This window comes from Synchiropus splendidus, chromosome 19 (assembly GCF_027744825.2).
Source record: "Synchiropus splendidus isolate RoL2022-P1 chromosome 19, RoL_Sspl_1.0, whole genome shotgun sequence".
In the NCBI taxonomy this organism is placed as follows: Eukaryota; Metazoa; Chordata; class Actinopteri; order Syngnathiformes; family Callionymidae; genus Synchiropus; species Synchiropus splendidus.
Genome location: NC_071352.1, coordinates 12,903,319 through 12,920,957, shown reverse-complemented (window position 1 = coordinate 12,920,957; position 17,639 = coordinate 12,903,319). Strand labels below are relative to the sequence as shown.

The window sequence follows — 17,639 nt, the reverse complement described above, 5'->3', positions numbered from 1 at the left end:
ACACTTGTTTATGCAAACAAACAGTGTTACTCACTCAACAAACACAATGGATTTTCCAAGAAAACGCTCCATAAAAAATAGGCATTCTAACAAACCCAAAGTAACGTGTGCCATGCACAAAACCTAAAAAACAAAGCTTTGAGAATAAACGGAAGGATTAAACATTTATAATTTTGTCATTTTAACTGGTTGATATGGAGAGTGTAGAAGACAGTGTCGCGGCAATGACTGCAAACTTCGGTTTGGTCCTCAGTGGTGGGTGAAGAAGGAATGAGTCAGAGCTTTAGCAGCCGAAATGCGACAGCTTGGTTTGAAGGTCAGGAAATCCTGCATGAAAGAGACATGTCGGGGTGAGACTCATCCTTCAGCCAACATGTCGCCTCACAATCTTCTCCAGAAACACTGAGCAAATAAGCATCAGACATGAACACTGGCTCTGAATGATCCACTTACAAAGAGCAGGTCATCTGCCTCAGAATCTGCCAAAATCCTGGCGCACAAGCCCTCGGTCCCCCATTGGGGTGAGTATGAGATGGGACTGTCTCCAGGCCAGTCCTCCTGCTTGGGCAGGCCAATTACACTGAAGAAAAATGGAGGATTATCATCCCAGAAGTTGTGAAGAAAAGAAATTAGATATTTTCTCCAGAAAAAAATGTGCTCACTCAAATATTTTCCGCAGCTGCTGGGACTCTGTGTATCCCAGGAACAGCGGTCTGGGACATTCAGGCCGTCATATTTAAGACAGCTGCACTTAAATTCCTTAAATTAAATTCCAGACCTCAGCAGGAACAGCTCTGCAAAGATGCATCCGGCGCTCCACATGTCCACCGAGGACACGTAGACCGAGTTGAGCAGGACCTCGGGAGCGCGGTACCAGAGCGTCACCACCTGAGAGCGACACGTCAGTGCGAAGAAGGCGCTCAGAGATGCTCCCCTCACTCACACCCGGGGTCAGCGCCACGTTGAAGGTGTAGATACGCGCCAGGCCAAAGTCCGCGATCTTCACTTCCCCGTGGCTGCCGACCAGGATGTTCGCCGGCTTCAGGTCGCGATGCAGGACCATGTTTGTGTGCAAGAAGTCCAAACCGCACAGCAACTGGACCATCAAGCCCTATTGGACAGAAAGACCGGAATATATTATATTATATTACATCTTGAATGTCGTATTTGTCCTTGTTGTCTATCCACTTTAGACATTTATGTCATTTCGGCAGACAACACCTGGATGCAGTCCTTGTTCAGACCATCAGCAGGAACCTTGGAGAGGTACATGGACAGATCCTGATCCAGAAATTCCAACACCAGTATCAAGTGCAAGCTTTTTCCTGTCGGAGCTGATGATACATCCAACATCCTGTACAACAGAGACGTGAAATATCCGTCAGTGATTTCATGAGAGAGCAGAGCCCAAGGGGCCACGCGCGGATCCTGACCTGCATCTGTGGCCCTTGTGAAGTCAGTACAATACAAAACTTGACTCTTCTCATCGCTTCATATTATTTCATTTCTATTTTCTTTTTTCAAGGTCATTTCATTGTTCACCTGTTTTTCTTCCCAGCAGGCTATTAATAGTTATATTGAATTCTTGAATTAAATTCGATTATTGTAATGTGTAGCAATAATTATTTCTTCTCTGTCTAAATCAGCAACTAAACAAATAAAAGACAAGTTAAGTAAGACAATCAACACCTAAAAAAAGCTTCCAATGTTGTATTATTTATTCAGAGAATCTGTAAATTATATATATATATATATATATATATATATATATAAGATTGAACAAACAAACAAAATTATTACTTGACAATGTTAGGATGGTTGAAGTCCCTCAACATGCGTAGCAGCGACACCTCGCGGATCACCGACGCAGGGATTCCCATGTGGAACGACTCGTGAGGGACGTGAAACTTCTTCACCGCTAGGAGGCGCCGTGACCCTCCGACTTCTCTGGCCTTGTAGACGTGACCATAGGAGCCTTCACCCACAAGGGCCAGCAACTCGTATTCCAGCCTGCCGGGGGAAGAAGCCATGAGCCCCGACTTCTCGGTCAAACCAAAATGTTTCAGTAAATATCACATTCTAAATGTAAGCTAGTCCAGGACGACAAGTTCAAGTTAGCTCGCAGGCATATTAAGGACGCTCATAAACGGGAGCTGCTGATATTAAACGATGAAAACACAAGTCATGCGACGATGAAGGAGCAAGGATGTTAAATGTACCTCATTCTCCACCGGGGTTTGACGAATGATGTCCAGTCTTCAGAAGCTCCCCACCGAAAATGAGTAGATGGTGCGTTCAGGGACGGGGGAGATTGTAGAAAAAGTGTGGGAAACCAAAACAGAAGTGCCGTTTTTTCATGTCCCCTTAGGGCCTCCGTAGGCTTTTGCCAAAACTTCAGTATGGTGATTTTATTGTGGAATATGTTTCCAGTCACTATGTATAAGACAACACCGTTTTCATTTTCCATGAGGGACAGAGAAGAAATATTAATTTGAAGATGTAATGGTTTATTTATTTATTTTTGTGTTGTGTTGATCACATTCTCTGTTATTTGTTGACTTAAACACTGACAAAGTTGTGTACTGAGACTGAAAATCTATTAGTTGTATGTAGTTTGTATTTGTTTGTGTCAGTGTCATGCCGCCACATCTTTTGAAATCCAGAAAAGATTTGAGATTGTGTCAAATTTTCAGCGTCGAAAACCCTTTTCTGCCACTGCACCTGGGAAGCCCATTCCGCCTGGTCAAAAACATAAACAAATGAAATCACTGAGAGGGAAAAAAAAAAAAGTAACTGTGCAAAAAAAAAAAAAAAAAAAAACGAATTAAAAATGTAACGTTCAGCTGCAGTGATTAATTATACCTGGTGGGAATGGGCTTGTCACTATTATGGATTTGTGAGCAAAATGTGGTACAAAATGTGCCCACTTTCAAAACTTTGTCAAGCGAGTTGTTTGCCAGTCATTTCATCTACATCGAGGTCTGACTTCCAGGTCTGAATTTCTCCTCTGTGGGACTAATAAAGGCCATTGAATCTAATCTATCGCTTTTATTTGCGATTAAAAAACAATCACCACTTCATAATAGAAAGTTATGCATCACAGAAGATACATGATGCATCCATGAAGAAGCTTTTTACCCTCTCGGAATGAGTCAAAGGCTACTTCCTGGTCCAATGATGACGGGGCGCATGCCAGCCATTCATGGTTCTTTCGTCGAGACAGAGTCAGACACATCCAAGAGATGGGAGGCGTTCATGGTTCAGATGCTGTTTTAATTCCACCTCTTCAGATATGGTAGCAAGTGAGCTTCATTTTCAAATAGGGATCAGTATGTTGCTGGAAACTGCAACACCAAACTAACACAACAAGAATTTGAACAGTTTTTCCAAAACTTATTGATCATAAAGTGAGGTGTCAGACACATGGGAACAATCTGAGGCACAGAGCGGTAAAATATGTCAGCAGCAACATGTTTAAATACAAAGTTAGTGTCCCCAAATAACAGCAACTAATTCTGACTTCTATAGATGCTTAATATCACAACAAACTACACGCATGAGTGATCTGAAACTGAATTGTGTTTTAGTCTTGTCAGCTGTTATAGAAGCAGATAGTTTTGAATGAACCCGCTGCTTCTCGATTAACACGACGTAACATGCGAACGCTCACTCGTCTTTCAGCTTATGATTCATGTATTGGACTCTCTTGGCCAGGTTGATGGCATCCAGGTGCAAGTTGCGGTTGAGAATAACGGAGCCGCAGGTCAGCGCTCCGGCGAGGGCTCCAGCAAAGCCACACAAGAAGACGTCCTGACCTGTGGCGGATGGGAGCGATGTTAGACCGTGGTAGATGGGCAGCTGAAAGTGGAGAAGGTCAGACCTGTCAGGTAGAGGTTCTTCAGCGGAGTCTGCGGCCTCACTGTAGTGTTGACTTCAGGGCTGAAGCGGCCAATGCCGTGGTCCGCGCCGTAGATCTCCCCTTTAGGGGCACCGATGTAGTGCGTGTTTGTGACAGGTGTCCCAGCATCAACATACTCAATCTGGACACAAAACACACCGAAGCATTAACACAAAAAAGTGGTCACACTCATCCAGCGACTCACCTTGTCTCTGGTGATTTTAGGAAAAACCTCCATCACGACTTCCACGATGGAGTCAATGAAAATCTGCTTCAGCTCTTTATACTCCGGACTTCTGTTGGTCACTTTGTCGTCCTTCCACTCCTCGAACCACTTGTACTTGGCGAAACTGACCAGACTCAAGGTGGACTTGCCTGCAAGGATCAATGAGGAGCTTCACCCTCTCACTAGTTGGAGTGTATTCAGCTCTTCTGGTGCGCCTACCTGGGGACCTCTCCTCCCACGTGGAATCTTTCGCAGAAGGTGAAGCAACAAACAGGATGGGCACATTTTTAGCAGACACCTCCCTGTCCCCTCCATTGTACTTGTCCATCCTGGAAAACAAAATACTCAATACATCAGATTGGGAATATAAAAAAACAAGCGGGACAGTACAATACTTTCGGTATTTTCGCCAAATTACAAACAGTATTATTATATACAAGTTAAACAACTTTTTGTTTCCTTAATCTCTTGTGGTCACACATTCTTGCCTTGTCACCTTTTTAATGTGTCTTCAACATTTTTCACTAATGTTCTTCTCTTTTCATACTGCAAAGCTTATGACATGGTTTTTAAATATTGTTTCATTCTAGTTGAATGTCACCACTGTGGGGCTGATAAAGGTAATCTGATCTAATGTAAAAAAAAAAAATCTTTGTATTACCTTATATTACACATAAATATATTTACTGAGCAACTGTACTCCCTATCTGTCTGGTAACGCCACATTATTTACTGAACAGCAGTGATGGGCTGGTGAGGCTTCATGAAATAGTGTCTTCGTTTTTTAGCTCAGTAGGAGGTGCTCTCGGTTTTAAAATGACAGATTTAATCCATGAGGTCGGGGTGCCACTAGATAGTCGAAAAAAAAAATCATATATACATATATATATATATATATACATTTACAAGGTTTCAGAGAATATGTTTCAAATGGTACAAACAGTCCCCTAACAATCCCCGAAACCTAGCAACAACCAAGGCTATAAACATCCATAACATCTTCTACAAAGCCTTACAAATGTATCATAACGTATTAAGAGTGTACTAATAATGCATTATAGATGGCACGTTCATATAAAGTGCAAACTAACAACCAGCATGAAACACTCACAGTTCATCTAGATTATTCTCAGCGAAGATCCAGTAGTTGTCAGCCTTCAAGCCCAGCTCCTCCTTGGTCCCGTTCAGTCCCAGGAATATGCTGATGCCCCCCTCACCGTTCTTCATCATGCTGAGCTGCTGGCGGATCGCTGCAGGTAAAGAAGATCGTCGCTTGAAAAAAAGAACTGATGCTGAGACAGCCAAAAACAAACCATACACCATTGTTCCCAGATCTGACTGTTCTACAAGCCATTATGGATACATTATAAGGGAAAGCGAAGGTGTCCAAAATAGGGTGAAATGTGTTTCAATTGTTTCACCAAAACAAACCGAAACAATATACAGTCACGGATTAAAGTGGGCCTTTTTCATGGACTATTGTTGTCCCACTATAAAGCTCCTTTGTTAGATTCATGCACCGTCACTGTTCCCACCAAGTGTCAGTCAGGAACTGCTCAGCAGCTCACATATCAACAGTAATTCTCATTTACTTTTGACCAAATCTTCCTGTCACAGCAACACAGTGCCGAGTCAATCTTCATCTTTCAAGCGGACGTGTCATCCTCTTCTGCCTTTGGAGAACGTTGACATTTTACACTCCCTTATCTTGGTCAGTAGTAGCCCTTGTAGAGATGGCATGAAATATGCTCCACCTTGTCTCGGATGATGTACAGGCTGGAGGAGAGCCGCCGCATCATCAGAAAAATGCTATATTTTTAAAGACAAAATCTCATTGATCAAATGTGTGTGTGTGTGTGTGTATGTACAAAGGGGCTTGGGATGTCCAGGACAGGTCGCCTGTCCATCACAGGGCACGCATTGACAAACTCACACCGACAGCCACTTTAGATTCATGGCTGCAGGCAAGCGCACCTCTGACTCAAACATCTACATGTATCCAAATATTACCAGTGAAAGCAGCACCAATATCCTGGCACCAACCTGGCGTGGCCTGGAGCTCCTTGGGCAGCAGCTTCTGGTAAGTGTTGAATATCCCAGCGTTGGAGATGACCATAGGTGCCTTGATGTGAACTTCCTCCTGACCCTTCATCACACTCACACCTGAAGTCAAAGCAAGGCAGAGCAAAAATGAACATGGTCACTGATGCCTGCCACTGGAGCTGGTCCAGAGTTCTTCACCCACCACAAGCTTCCTGCGCATCGTTGAACAAGATCCTGTTGACTGGAGCGCGGACCAGAACAGCGCCCCCAGCCTTCTCAATAATAGGAATCATGTGGTAGGCAATCTCAGTGGCTCCACCTTTGGGGTACCAGGCTCCGTTGAGATAGTGAGTCACCAGCAGACTGTGCATGGCAAAGCTGGCTTCTTTAGGGATGTTACCTGTAAAGACGGACTCACAATGGACAAAACGCCACAATATTCTTGACACAGAGAAGAAAATGTGATGTTTATCCACGCAGGACAGAATATTCACACATATATTAGATTGGAGTTTAGCCACTTGTGTCACACATTTGGGCACCTACACATGCATTTTAACATGCGGCAGGGCAGCACACATGTACTGCGCACAGGCTCATACCATAGGTGCCGAAGATGTAGGCAAAGACCGCTCTGAGATCCTTGTTCTCCGTCAGCTCATTGACCACCTCTGTCAGGCTGCGGGGCGCCATCTTAAAGAAGTAGGACAGATGTTTGGCCAGTCCACTGCTGACCAGAAGTTTAGCCACAGGGGACGGAAGGAGCTTCAACATGGGCAGGAGCCAAATGCCTCGCCCTGCTTTCTGCAAGCATAAATAGGTGAAATGTAATAGTTATAAGGCGACAGCATTGTCATAAGACAGACAGATTTTCTGTGGCAATAGTTGAACAGTACTGCACTATCATTAATAGATCACTGAAGGGTGTTCGCAACCCAGACTGATAGATATTATGTAACACTTCTGAACTTTGGTCGCCACTCCTAGAGGGAAATCAGAGGCGATGACAGGAGAGGGCTAAAGTTCAGTTTTATGTCACCTAAACGTGAAGCCAAGATAACTCCCAGATGACCCAATACAGAACAGGGATAGTGGTGTTAGGGATGAAAGGTCGGCAGCTTTAAGACAGAGTCAAGACACATCACTTATTTTGCAACTGAGAGATGATGACAAAGACAGCTCTTCACTTTCACCCCTTGAACTTGTCTGACAGTGCGAGTGCTGACACATGAACTTGGTATATTAGTGAAACTAACAATATATTGTTTATTTTGCATCAGTTTGACGATAGTACAATAAATCTCGATGGTGGCTATATTCAAGTTTTTATATCACCTTATTTACACTAAAGCGCTTTTAATGTCTTGAAAATATGTGTATAACAATTTCAACTTTATATGAATTTCAAGTACATTCAGAGTAGTGGAAACCCTACAACACTGTGTAGCAAAAAACAAAATTCAAAATGCAAACAGATGCTTTTGCTGTTGCTGTCTATGTCAGCTTGATAACCAGTCAGCACAGATGGAGGTAATGGGGCAATGTCCAACCTGGTTAGTTGCTTGTTTTGACAAGAAATGTCGAATATATGTGTGTGTGAGAGTGAGTACATATCTATGTGAAAGACAGAGCACGAGTGTGTGAGAGGAAGTATCCATGAGTGAGTATGCATCTGCGTGAGAGTAAGTATACAGCTACGGAGCTCTGGAAGTAACATGCATGACTTTATTTTTAAAAATGATCTCGAGATAACTTTTACCTTGTGATAATTTTTATCTTGAGATATTGTTCTCTTGTGGTCACCAGACTTTGTGAATCATTTATGATTGTATCTTGAGATAAAAATTATCTTGAGATACGAATTATCACAAGATAAAAATGATCTCAGGATAACTGTTATCTCGGGTTAAAAAATATAAAGTCATGCATGTCACATCTAAAAAAAATAAACACATTCATGTCACTTTCCCGGCCTCCTTCTATATCTGTGTGAGAGGTAGAATATGAGTGTGAGAGAGTGAGTATATCAGTGTGCCTGGGGTAGAATTTATGTGTGAGAGTGAGTATATACAGTATCTGTGTCAGAGGTCAGACATACCATTGCATCATCCATGAACATGTTTGACTGCTTCGCGACATGCTTACCCACACGGACCGGTTATAGTAACAATGTAAATATGGCATACATAAAGCACTGGTTAGTTTTTTGTGTCAAAGAAGTTCCACCTGAGAAAGATAGAAATTATGCATGACTTCATGCAATTCCATTGTCTCGAATGAAATGTTGAAAGTCATTCCTTGGGCGTGTGTCGTCTTGATAACTGCATTTGACCTCTTTTTTTTTTTAGCACAATGGCAATAACTATTAAAATACTTGATGGTGAGAGAAAATATACATTGTGCAAAACAAAAAAGTTTTTTTAGACCTGGCCCTTCACTTCGCAAGTACTATGTGTGCAGTTGACTCTTTTTCAACAGCATATTTACCTGTAAAATGAAATCTGCAAACTCAAACGAATGAAACCCTCACCTTTGCCATCTTAACGTACTCATCGATGGCCTTCTCCTCCCCAGGGAAACACTTCTTCAGCTCCTCTGGGAAGCGGGTTCTGCCACTGTAGATGGGATACCGCCGCCTGTTCTCTGGAGGACCAATCACAACTTGGTCAAACGGGTTTTCTAGCGGATCCCATTGCAGCTGCCCGTTGGTCAGTTGGTCCAACATGCAGCGGAACGGCTTGTGGCTCTGCAAGTCGCCGATGTAATGAATACCTTTGCGACAGAAGAAGAGGGGAGTTATAGTTCATCTACCGGTAGTTCTGGTTTCATACTAGCTGATGACTCACCAACATCAAATTCAAAGCCTTTTTCTGTGAAGGTGTGGCAACATCCTCCTGCACGGTCATGCTGCTCCAGAACCAGGACTTTTTTCCCAACTTTGGCCAGCAGAACCGCCAGTCCAAGGCCACCGATTCCGCTGCCAATGATCACGGCATCCAAATTGTCTGGGACTTTACTGGCCAGGAAACCTAGTGTGGGCACAGCACAACACTGTGCAGGTCATCCACTGACAAACTGTTGACATACTGCCGACAGAGTCACAGGTTATCATCATTTAGTATGACAAAATGTGTTCTCCACCATGATTTGACAAACAAAATAGGGTGATCACTTATGAAACAGAATGAATATGATTCAATGAAACGACGGCGGTGCGAGTGACGACTGCTCTGCGATTAACGCAACAAAAGCGTGTTTCGAGGGCAAGCCCTGGTAAAACCAGGAAATGCCGTCTCAAATGTTTCAGCAGTGTAACTTGATTTTCATTATAATCTCTCAAAAGAGCTGGACATATTCATTATTACACACGCATGTCAAGGTTAATACACTATTCTAAAAGTAATGCATGAACTATAGACGTCAAAATAAATTAAGTAAACGTTGCGAAAAAGGTTGAAAAAGTGAAGCGCTCACCTTGTTTTAGCACTTTATTCTTCTCCTTCCGAACGTGCACCATAGGCTTAAGAGGTTCACGGGTGTCCACCTCAAACGGGTTGGGTCCACGCGGGCCGTAGACATATTTGCATATAAACACGACCAGGGCGACGCTGAAAATCACCACAGTGAACCACATCGCGACAGTAACCGGACGCAGGCTGGAGCCGTGAGCTGCGACTAAGCGACGCGTCGGTCGCGAACGGACGCCACAGAGGCGGGTCTGTTACATGAAAGGTGGTGGGAGCCGACTTCCATCCGTGACTGTCACGTGCATGCTGTGTCAACCAATCACGCGAGGCTATACGACGCACAAATGTGCACTACTGAAATGAGCCCCGTATTTGAGTCGTTTTGTTTTGTTTTGTTTTATTTTTCTTCATATGGAAACATTTCTCTCTATTCATGATTATGTGTCTTTAAATAAATACTCTCATTAGCTGTTATTTTTATATATTTTTTATTTTTTTCGAGGTGTTTCTATCCGTTTGCCTGTGGTGTTCAAGCAAGTCACTGCATTTATTTGGTGGTTTCAGGTCGTTACAACGGATCTGTAAATGCGTTATTATTAGAAATTTACTCGCATCTGAAAATGTAGTTGTTACTTAATTAACAGGTAAATCATAAGCCAAACAGCACTAAATTTGGCTGAATTAGACAATGTGGTAGACTGCGGAGCCAAAAGATCCGGCTGTTCTTGGTGAGCTGAGCCGAATGGTCTGCTTCACTAAACAGGGCCAAATTCCCCATGACTAGGTAGGACGAGCATAGACTACGCATGACAGCGCAGCTAAAGAGCAACCCAACATTACCAGTCACTCAAGTACCGGAGCCAATCACAAGGCGTGCTGTGCACTCTTTCGGAGCCAAATGACCAACAGCCATCAAGTAAATAAGCGTGTTCACGCCCACAGTAGGACGCAACAGCTGCACTGTTTGACCTTTGTCGGTGATTTTCTTTCTTTTTTTTTTTGGTCTTCTTGTGTTGACCGAATATGTCTGGGTTTGTCTTCACTTGGAAAATTAATTTAACGGCCTCACAAACAAAACAATCAACTCAAGCATACTGCTCTTGCAGATGTAGAAATTTTGTTGTAATGACATCTGAGACTTTTATTAATTTGACCTATTCATACTGTTATGATTGCGTAGCAAAACACTCTGCTGTGCAGATAAGACTAAAGGCAAATGGTTGTACAGTAAAATAATACTGTTGCATAAATGACTATTAATATTGTCATTACAACTTCGAGCTACTTTAACAATAAAATAGTTGAAATGGAAAAAAGCAAAAAAAGTGAAGTTCCAGATTTTATTTTTGTTTCAAAGGTCACCTGTATTTTGACATGCTGTCATATTTCAAATTGTCCTAGAAGATATGCACCCCGACCACAGTACATCACCCTGCACGTTGCTCCAATCAAGTTTCCATAGGACACGTCAACAGCCAAAGTTGAGATTTATCTTCAAGCCGGTACTGCAGCAGCATTACCAGCGAGAGACACATGTCAAAGCTTTTGAAGGTTATCAGAGAGTCAAAGTCTAAGGAGGGCATGGGTGGACTTTGGAACAGTGGCGTGTGGCACTGGCAACAGTGGCACTTTGATGAAGTTTGAGATTTCAAATCTGAACCAGAAGGATAAACATATACGAGGTAAGTATTCCGGACCGTCCGTGCAGTCTGGGTGTAACATCCTTCAGTTGGAGCAGCCAGAAGAGAAGAAGGATATCTGAGAGAACTGTCTCTCAAAGAGCCGTGTGAAAACACCCCACTGTAACCAAAACAGATTGAAAAATAAAAAATAATCATCACCAGCCGTGACAAGAACAATCAGAAGCCCTTAAATGGTGTCTGCTTTTGGTATTTATTACCGCTCATCACTCAGTTCCTTTCCATCATTAAAATATTTTTGAACATTTTATTATTACTTTTTTAAACTCTAAAACTTAAGATTTATTGAATTGCAAAAAAGCACTGCCATATTAAGGAAGTAACATAAAAACAGTTGCCGATTCTGCCAGTTTGGGGCCATCAATTGCAGCCGACGATATTTACACGTGATTAGTAGCGATGCAGACAGTATGACCCGCTGGACGCCGCTCGCCGTGTACAGTTCCGATGTTAGACGCGGGGATCTAAGATGGCTTAAGGTCCGTGTGAAGGAAGGGAAAGAACAGGACACCGCTCTCTTGCTCCCTCGCCTGGCAGCGGTAATGCAGTTCAAAGTTCGAGACGGTGAAAAGTAAGAGTTAAATGGTCCGGTGGACTGATTTCTCCTGACAGACCATTTCATCTGTCAGGTGGTTGGCATGATGGCACACACTCCTGGTCAGGTGGGAACACTTGATGACAGCAATAGAGGAGGTCATTGAAGCACCAACCCCACCTGGGGGCCAAACAAAAAAACACAACAGTAAGACCACTACTTATGTGACACACTACATTAGGACCACCTTTAAAGGCAGCATTTAGTACTAGCCCCATTATTACGCAACATGGATTTAGTGTCTCAGTAATGCTGGGCCACCACTTTATACAGCCGCCAAAGTCGAAGCACATGTTCAGGTAAAAATAAATGCATGCTAAAGTACCATGAAAATTCATTTCATTCTCAACACACACTTCACCCAACTAATATCCCCATGTAAACATTTTTTACAGCAACTTCCTCAATGCGTTCATCGTAAGGATAAAGCACAAGGTAAATTCTTCTTCAAGCTTGTTTTGTTTTTAATTCAAGTCCAAATTAAACTACTCATCAGAGTCTGTGTCAAATAGGTAGAATAGAATTAAAAGTCAGAAGGTCAGGATATTTCACCTTTTCCGATCCCATGCTAGGGCACTTCCAATTGTACAGATAATACTGTAAATTGCCGTCACCGATGCCAAACTTCAGCTTCTCCAAGAAAGTCTTGTTTTCCATTAGATCCAGTGCATTGAAGACATCAAACCCTTTCTGTGCTCATAGAAAAAACAAAGTTAGTTTGAAGCAGGCAAGGCAGATGGAATGGCCCTGTGGGTGGCTGCCTACAGATTTGGCCAGGATGAGGGCATCCGACATCAGGTCGAGGAGCGGCGTGGTGGTGTGCACGTTGTAGAAGGAGTAAGCCGCTTTTAGGCTGCGGTGCACGGGGTGGTTCATAATGGTGGAGGGTAGTGTGTAGAAACTCAGGAAATCTGTCACTTTCCCATTGTTCTGAAGAGAAAACATTTGAACTTTTCTTAACCTGTGTGGGCCAGTCATCCAATGGGAGATGGTTTACCTCAACCAGGTAAGTGTCGATGATGTTCTCCCTGGGCAGCAGCCAGTGTTCCACCTCTTCCTGGTTCATTACTGGCACCAGATGGAATTGGCTCAGATACTCACGCAGGAGACGGTGCACGACAGGCACGTCTTTCTTGGTCATGGGCCGGAGGCCTTGAGTTTTTGGAGCCTTGACATCACAAAACATCCGAGTTAAACATTAACAATACACAAGCTTTGACAGTAACGCCGAGGAAAACTACACACGTAGAAGTAGTAGGATTATTAACCACAGCCCAAATGCTTCTTATGTGATATAAAGAAGGCTGCAATATAGCAGTGACAAAGTAGAGATGATTAAATAAGAATCAATATGAACAAAATGAGCATTGTGTCAACAGTACTGGGTATTCAAAGGTAACTATAGCACTCAGGGTTGACTCCAGTCAGAAAATGTGGAGGAAGGGAACGCAGCCAGTTTGTATTCATGAGAAGTTTGCACGACTTGTTCTGTGAGCAACAGACTTCAGTCATCACATGCAGGATTCCTCCATGAAAAACACAGTGAAAACTCTCATGTTCCTCTCCACCCCGCCCCCCCCGATGAGTTATGTTGTCCGTTTGTTTAAAGTTTACGCTTAATTTAAATAATTTGATGAGATAAGAGATTCTTTTTCTCAGGTGTTGCAGTGCATCACGGTCATTTACAGAAACCCTGGAATTTATCATGAACACATCCAACTGAAATTCTCAACAGCCTATTTCTACACATGACCTGAAAGAGCTAGGAACTAATTTGGCACCTTGAAGTCAGAAAAATGATTCCACGAATAACCACCTGACAAATGTAAGCTTTTGTACAAACCTCTGGCAGACGGTACAACTTCATGGTTCTCTGCATTGTCATGTTCCTGCTCAGGTGGGAGAACTTCACCTCGATCAGTTTCCTGGGGTTCAAGGAGCGATGCCAGTACCTGCACACAAATACACACATTCAATAATTCAAACCGGAAAGAGATGATTCAATTCTAATTCACGCTTTCTTTTTTGAAATGACCTGCATGTGCCCACGGGTTTGGGCAGTACCACCCCTGCAGTGTAAACAGCTTGAAAAATGCCCTGGAGGTTGACACGTCTGGTGATCTCCCTGATCAGAACTGGAGCCACTCTCTTGGAGCGAAGCTTCTTGTGAACGCATAGAAAGTTGATCTCAACCATCTTCTTTTCTCTACAAACACAGCAAAAATAGAGTCTACGAATCAGATCAAAAGTGGAAACAATATAGCAAGCAACCTACACGTCATAGATATGGATGGTCGCAGGAATGGCACTGATGAAACCAACCAGCTTCTGGTTAGAGTTTACTCTCACGCCACAGTGCCACTGGGGCAACCAGCCAGGTGGACGCAGGGCCCTGGAGTGGATGATGAAATATTAAGATGTTTCATTTTTTGACTGAAATCATTCATTTGAATTTTTTTTATTTCATCAGGAAGAACATTACCAGAGTAAGAATTCAGGAGAGTAGTCAAAGCGAAACATGTTATCGTCGTCCTCCACGTAGTTCTCATTGAGAAGAGTATAAAGCTCCTTGAGCTGATGGGAAAAAAAAGATACATTGATGTTCAAGGAACATAAAACATGGTGCTTTGCAGGAACAAATGAAGCAACATACGTACATCAGTGTCAAATAATTGTATTTGAAAATTAGAGCATTAAGTCAAAGCACTGACACATGAATAAGTCCATCACTAACACCCTTACCACAGCTGGATTCCCCAGGTCCAGCGTGTCCCAGCAGAAACCTTGTGGGAGACTGTAGGGCTCCTCTCGAATTTGGTCCTTGTCAGGTTCAATGGAGCCATGTGATGTCACAGTTTCTCCTGAGGAACCCAAAATGGTTAGAGCCATATGACACTGAATGGAAGTAAAGAGTACTTCATACCAAGCTTTGGAACTGGCTGAGTGTCCCAGAACTGGTAACTTCTCCGGGTTGCCTCCTCCATAGTTTTGGCTGGTCCTTGGCCCACAGAGAAAAGTTCGATGGCCTTTTGTATTTCCTGCAGCTTATCAGCCGGCAAAGAGTTCACCTGTTGCAAAGAGTTCCCCAGTTCTTTTAGCATGTGATGATATTTTTGCCTCTAATTATAACTTGAGTCGGTTGGTCTAGAACAGGGATGAGCACTTTCTGGGGCCATGTTATATGCAATGAGAAATGGGCTTGTCAAACCCAAGGACAGAAAAAAAAAAATCTTATAAAATGTAGCATGAATGCAAACTCTTATTATTAAAAAACAGTAAGACAGAAATTACGACATTATATGCTTAAAATACTATTTGGTTAATTTTTTTCCATGCCTTTTGTTTCATATTATCAACATAAATCATAAATATTTGAAAACATTTAAGTGGTGACTCTCTCGGAACAATGGGTAGAACATGATATAACTTATTTACAAGGTATGTTTTTCAATACATTTCAAAACATTATTTATTGATGTTGAGGGACAGGACATATAGGGAAAATAAAGGTCTAAAAATATTTAAATTTAGAGTTGGTATTGAAAAAAGAAGTAGTTTCGACCTAATGAGGGCCACACACATACAGAGCACCGCACTTCGCCCACCTTTGTTCTCGTACCAGGTCCTTTAAGCTGCATTAAACCACTACTATTGGATTTCACTACCAATGGTAGTTTCAAAGCTTGATAATGTCACGGTGTTAATAAATTGTATGATTCTTAAAAGTGAACATACTGATTTATTAAATGATACACTTCATAGTTGACCCTTCTAATGTGCATGACACAGCGAAATATAGAACTGTGAATTATTCAGTGTAATGAGCAAAACCCAAAGGGATTACAACACAATAGATATGATCATATATTTAATACACTATAAAAATTATAGGAAACTAAACATTATATATGGTAAATAAATAAAACCTTGGCAAGCGAGTCTTGAGCAGCTTCTGTCGCACCAGACTTCTTTTTTCTTTTCTGCTTTCTTTTCTTCTTCTTGGCACTGGTATCATCACCCATGCCCTTGTCCCTGGTAAAACGAGAAAGAAAAGTTGTCAGCAGTCACCATGATAACAAACAAGTCAAATTAACAACATAAGTCAATAGACATTCAATAGACAATATTTTGTGTAGTCCGGAGGTTGCGGGTAAGCTGTTGCTCCTCTGAGTCAAAAGACAAAGCAGATGGATGAACACCATCGTCGTCCAGCTATACTTTCACAAAAATGACTTAAAAAATGAGTGCTTTGGGCATGAATTTCAACAGAACAGGAAGAACTGAAAATAGTAAAATAAGACAAACAGAGGAGTCAGTTTTTCTATGAACACATGACTGTCAAATTAGACACATGTTGTCGAATGAAAGCCCGACAAGGTTCTCCATAAACAGCTGTTCTGAATTATCCTGTATTAGAGCACAAATCTAATGTAAATGTTGAAGGCCAACTCTTTGCCACCATTTCTATTAACTAACCCATCTTTAACCGCAACAAGAGCCAATACTTACAGAGGATAATCTCATTAGTGCTTGAGAGGGGAGCAAGGTCGAGGCTCACATTGGCAACACCAGTGCAGATGGTGAATCACATGACCTTAGAGTGTGCGCGCATGTGTGCCAGTGTAAAACATGTATGTGTCAGTGTTCGAGGTTTAACACAATGGACAACAAAACATTCTATGCTTCATTCCACAGGCTTCTAACTCAATCGAAAACCACTGAGCACATCTTCCATTCATTTGTCACATGTTGCAAGTTTTCCGTAACTGGAAATGGGTTTGTTTGGAATTTAAAAAACTAAAATCTAAGTTCATTTAATTTTTTTTTTTATCTGTAGATGACAGGTGACGTTATTTCTCCCATTGTACATAAAAAACAAAAGCTATTTTTATTAGTCCAAACATATAAGATTATACTACGCTCGACTTTATATAAACAAATTGACATTTGACGCATTGAACTTCAAAAATACGTATAATAATAATTATTGTACCACAGAGCATTACACGAATTTCTCGGCGTATAACGAGAAAAGGCCGATATTTCACTTCCAGTATCTTCCACTCAGACAATGGAGGTTTGACAGCTCGGTTAGCCTTCAAGCTACCTTGTAGATTACCAACGTTAACTGGTTGAAAATCCGGTAACATCCTCCTTCAACTCCGTGTATAAAATGAAATGAATTGGTGATCACGCTGAACGCTCAACGCTTCAGTATTTTACCATTAATTCCAACACTTGTGTTGGAATTGTGTTTTCCTGACAAGCTAGCTTCACAGCAGACTTTCTCGCCCTTACAACGCCTTGCCATTGCTACCAAGCACGAAGCGAAATTCGCCTAAGACCCGCCCACATAAGAACAGAAAGCCAATCACGTCGCAGACGTGGCAGGCAATCTTAAATCCTAGCGAATGAGGAACGCGAATGTGGGCGGGACGTTGTCCATACACGGCTACGGCTGCTGGGTCGCGGCGTTTAACTCGTTCCTACTTCGCTGTAACAACTACCAACATGACACGTTTTCCATTCCTGCGATGCACGCCATGCAGCCTCACCCGTCCTCAGAGTGGTGCTCTTCATTTTCGCAGTCGCTGCAGTGTCCGTGGTCTTCTACATCTTCTTTCTCAGGCAACGGTGCTGTCTCATTCTCGTCCGCCATCTTGGACCAGGAAGTGAAGAGTCACCGCATGTCCTCAACAGATTTATAGAA

At 42.4% G+C, this 17,639-nt stretch overlaps 3 protein-coding genes across 6 annotated transcripts; all 3 read right to left on the bottom strand.

Moving 5' to 3' along the window:
- Positions 1-4: 4 nt before the first annotated feature.
- Positions 5-2,766, bottom strand: cdk21 (cyclin-dependent kinase 21). Of its 3 annotated transcripts, none has more exons than XM_053852537.1 (8): positions 2,220-2,760; positions 1,801-2,010; positions 1,222-1,354; positions 944-1,111; positions 779-888; positions 663-713; positions 454-580; positions 5-327 (listed from the first exon to the last, which is right to left on the bottom strand). In XM_053852537.1, exons 1-8 carry the CDS (start codon positions 2,465-2,467, stop codon positions 250-252), a joined length of 1,125 nt encoding a protein of 374 aa, XP_053708512.1. In that variant the 5' UTR covers positions 2,468-2,760; the 3' UTR covers positions 5-249. The 3 variants fall into 3 exon arrangements, 2 of the variants coding, with proteins under 2 accessions (XP_053708512.1, XP_053708513.1); XR_008413250.1 differs by having other exon boundaries at positions 308-327; positions 940-1,111; positions 2,220-2,766; XM_053852538.1 differs by lacking the exon at positions 2,220-2,760 and having other exon boundaries at positions 1,801-2,030.
- Positions 2,767-2,934: 168 nt separating this feature from the next.
- Positions 2,935-9,927, bottom strand: LOC128751044 (all-trans-retinol 13,14-reductase-like). Its single transcript, XM_053851808.1, has 11 exons — positions 9,642-9,927; positions 9,014-9,196; positions 8,698-8,939; positions 6,770-6,971; positions 6,370-6,567; positions 6,168-6,287; positions 5,236-5,374; positions 4,344-4,453; positions 4,104-4,273; positions 3,881-4,040; positions 2,935-3,815 (listed from the first exon to the last, which is right to left on the bottom strand). Exons 1-11 carry the CDS (start codon positions 9,799-9,801, stop codon positions 3,667-3,669), a joined length of 1,833 nt encoding a protein of 610 aa, XP_053707783.1. The 5' UTR covers positions 9,802-9,927; the 3' UTR covers positions 2,935-3,666.
- A 1,033-nt stretch (positions 9,928-10,960) lies between these two features.
- Positions 10,961-17,601, bottom strand: LOC128751035 (glycylpeptide N-tetradecanoyltransferase 1). 2 transcript variants are annotated; one of them, XM_053851777.1, is made up of 12 exons: positions 17,485-17,601; positions 15,856-15,961; positions 14,853-14,997; positions 14,672-14,790; positions 14,412-14,503; positions 14,205-14,321; positions 13,965-14,135; positions 13,773-13,881; positions 12,927-13,097; positions 12,695-12,859; positions 12,482-12,619; positions 10,961-12,049 (listed from the first exon to the last, which is right to left on the bottom strand). In XM_053851777.1, the coding sequence occupies exons 1-12, from the start codon at positions 17,586-17,588 to the stop codon at positions 12,029-12,031; spliced, it is 1,458 nt and encodes a 485-aa protein (XP_053707752.1). In that variant the 5' UTR covers positions 17,589-17,601; the 3' UTR covers positions 10,961-12,028. The 2 variants fall into 2 exon arrangements, with proteins under 2 accessions (XP_053707752.1, XP_053707753.1); XM_053851778.1 differs by lacking the exon at positions 17,485-17,601 and adding an exon at positions 17,153-17,345.
- Between the last annotated feature and the right edge of the window lie 38 nt (positions 17,602-17,639).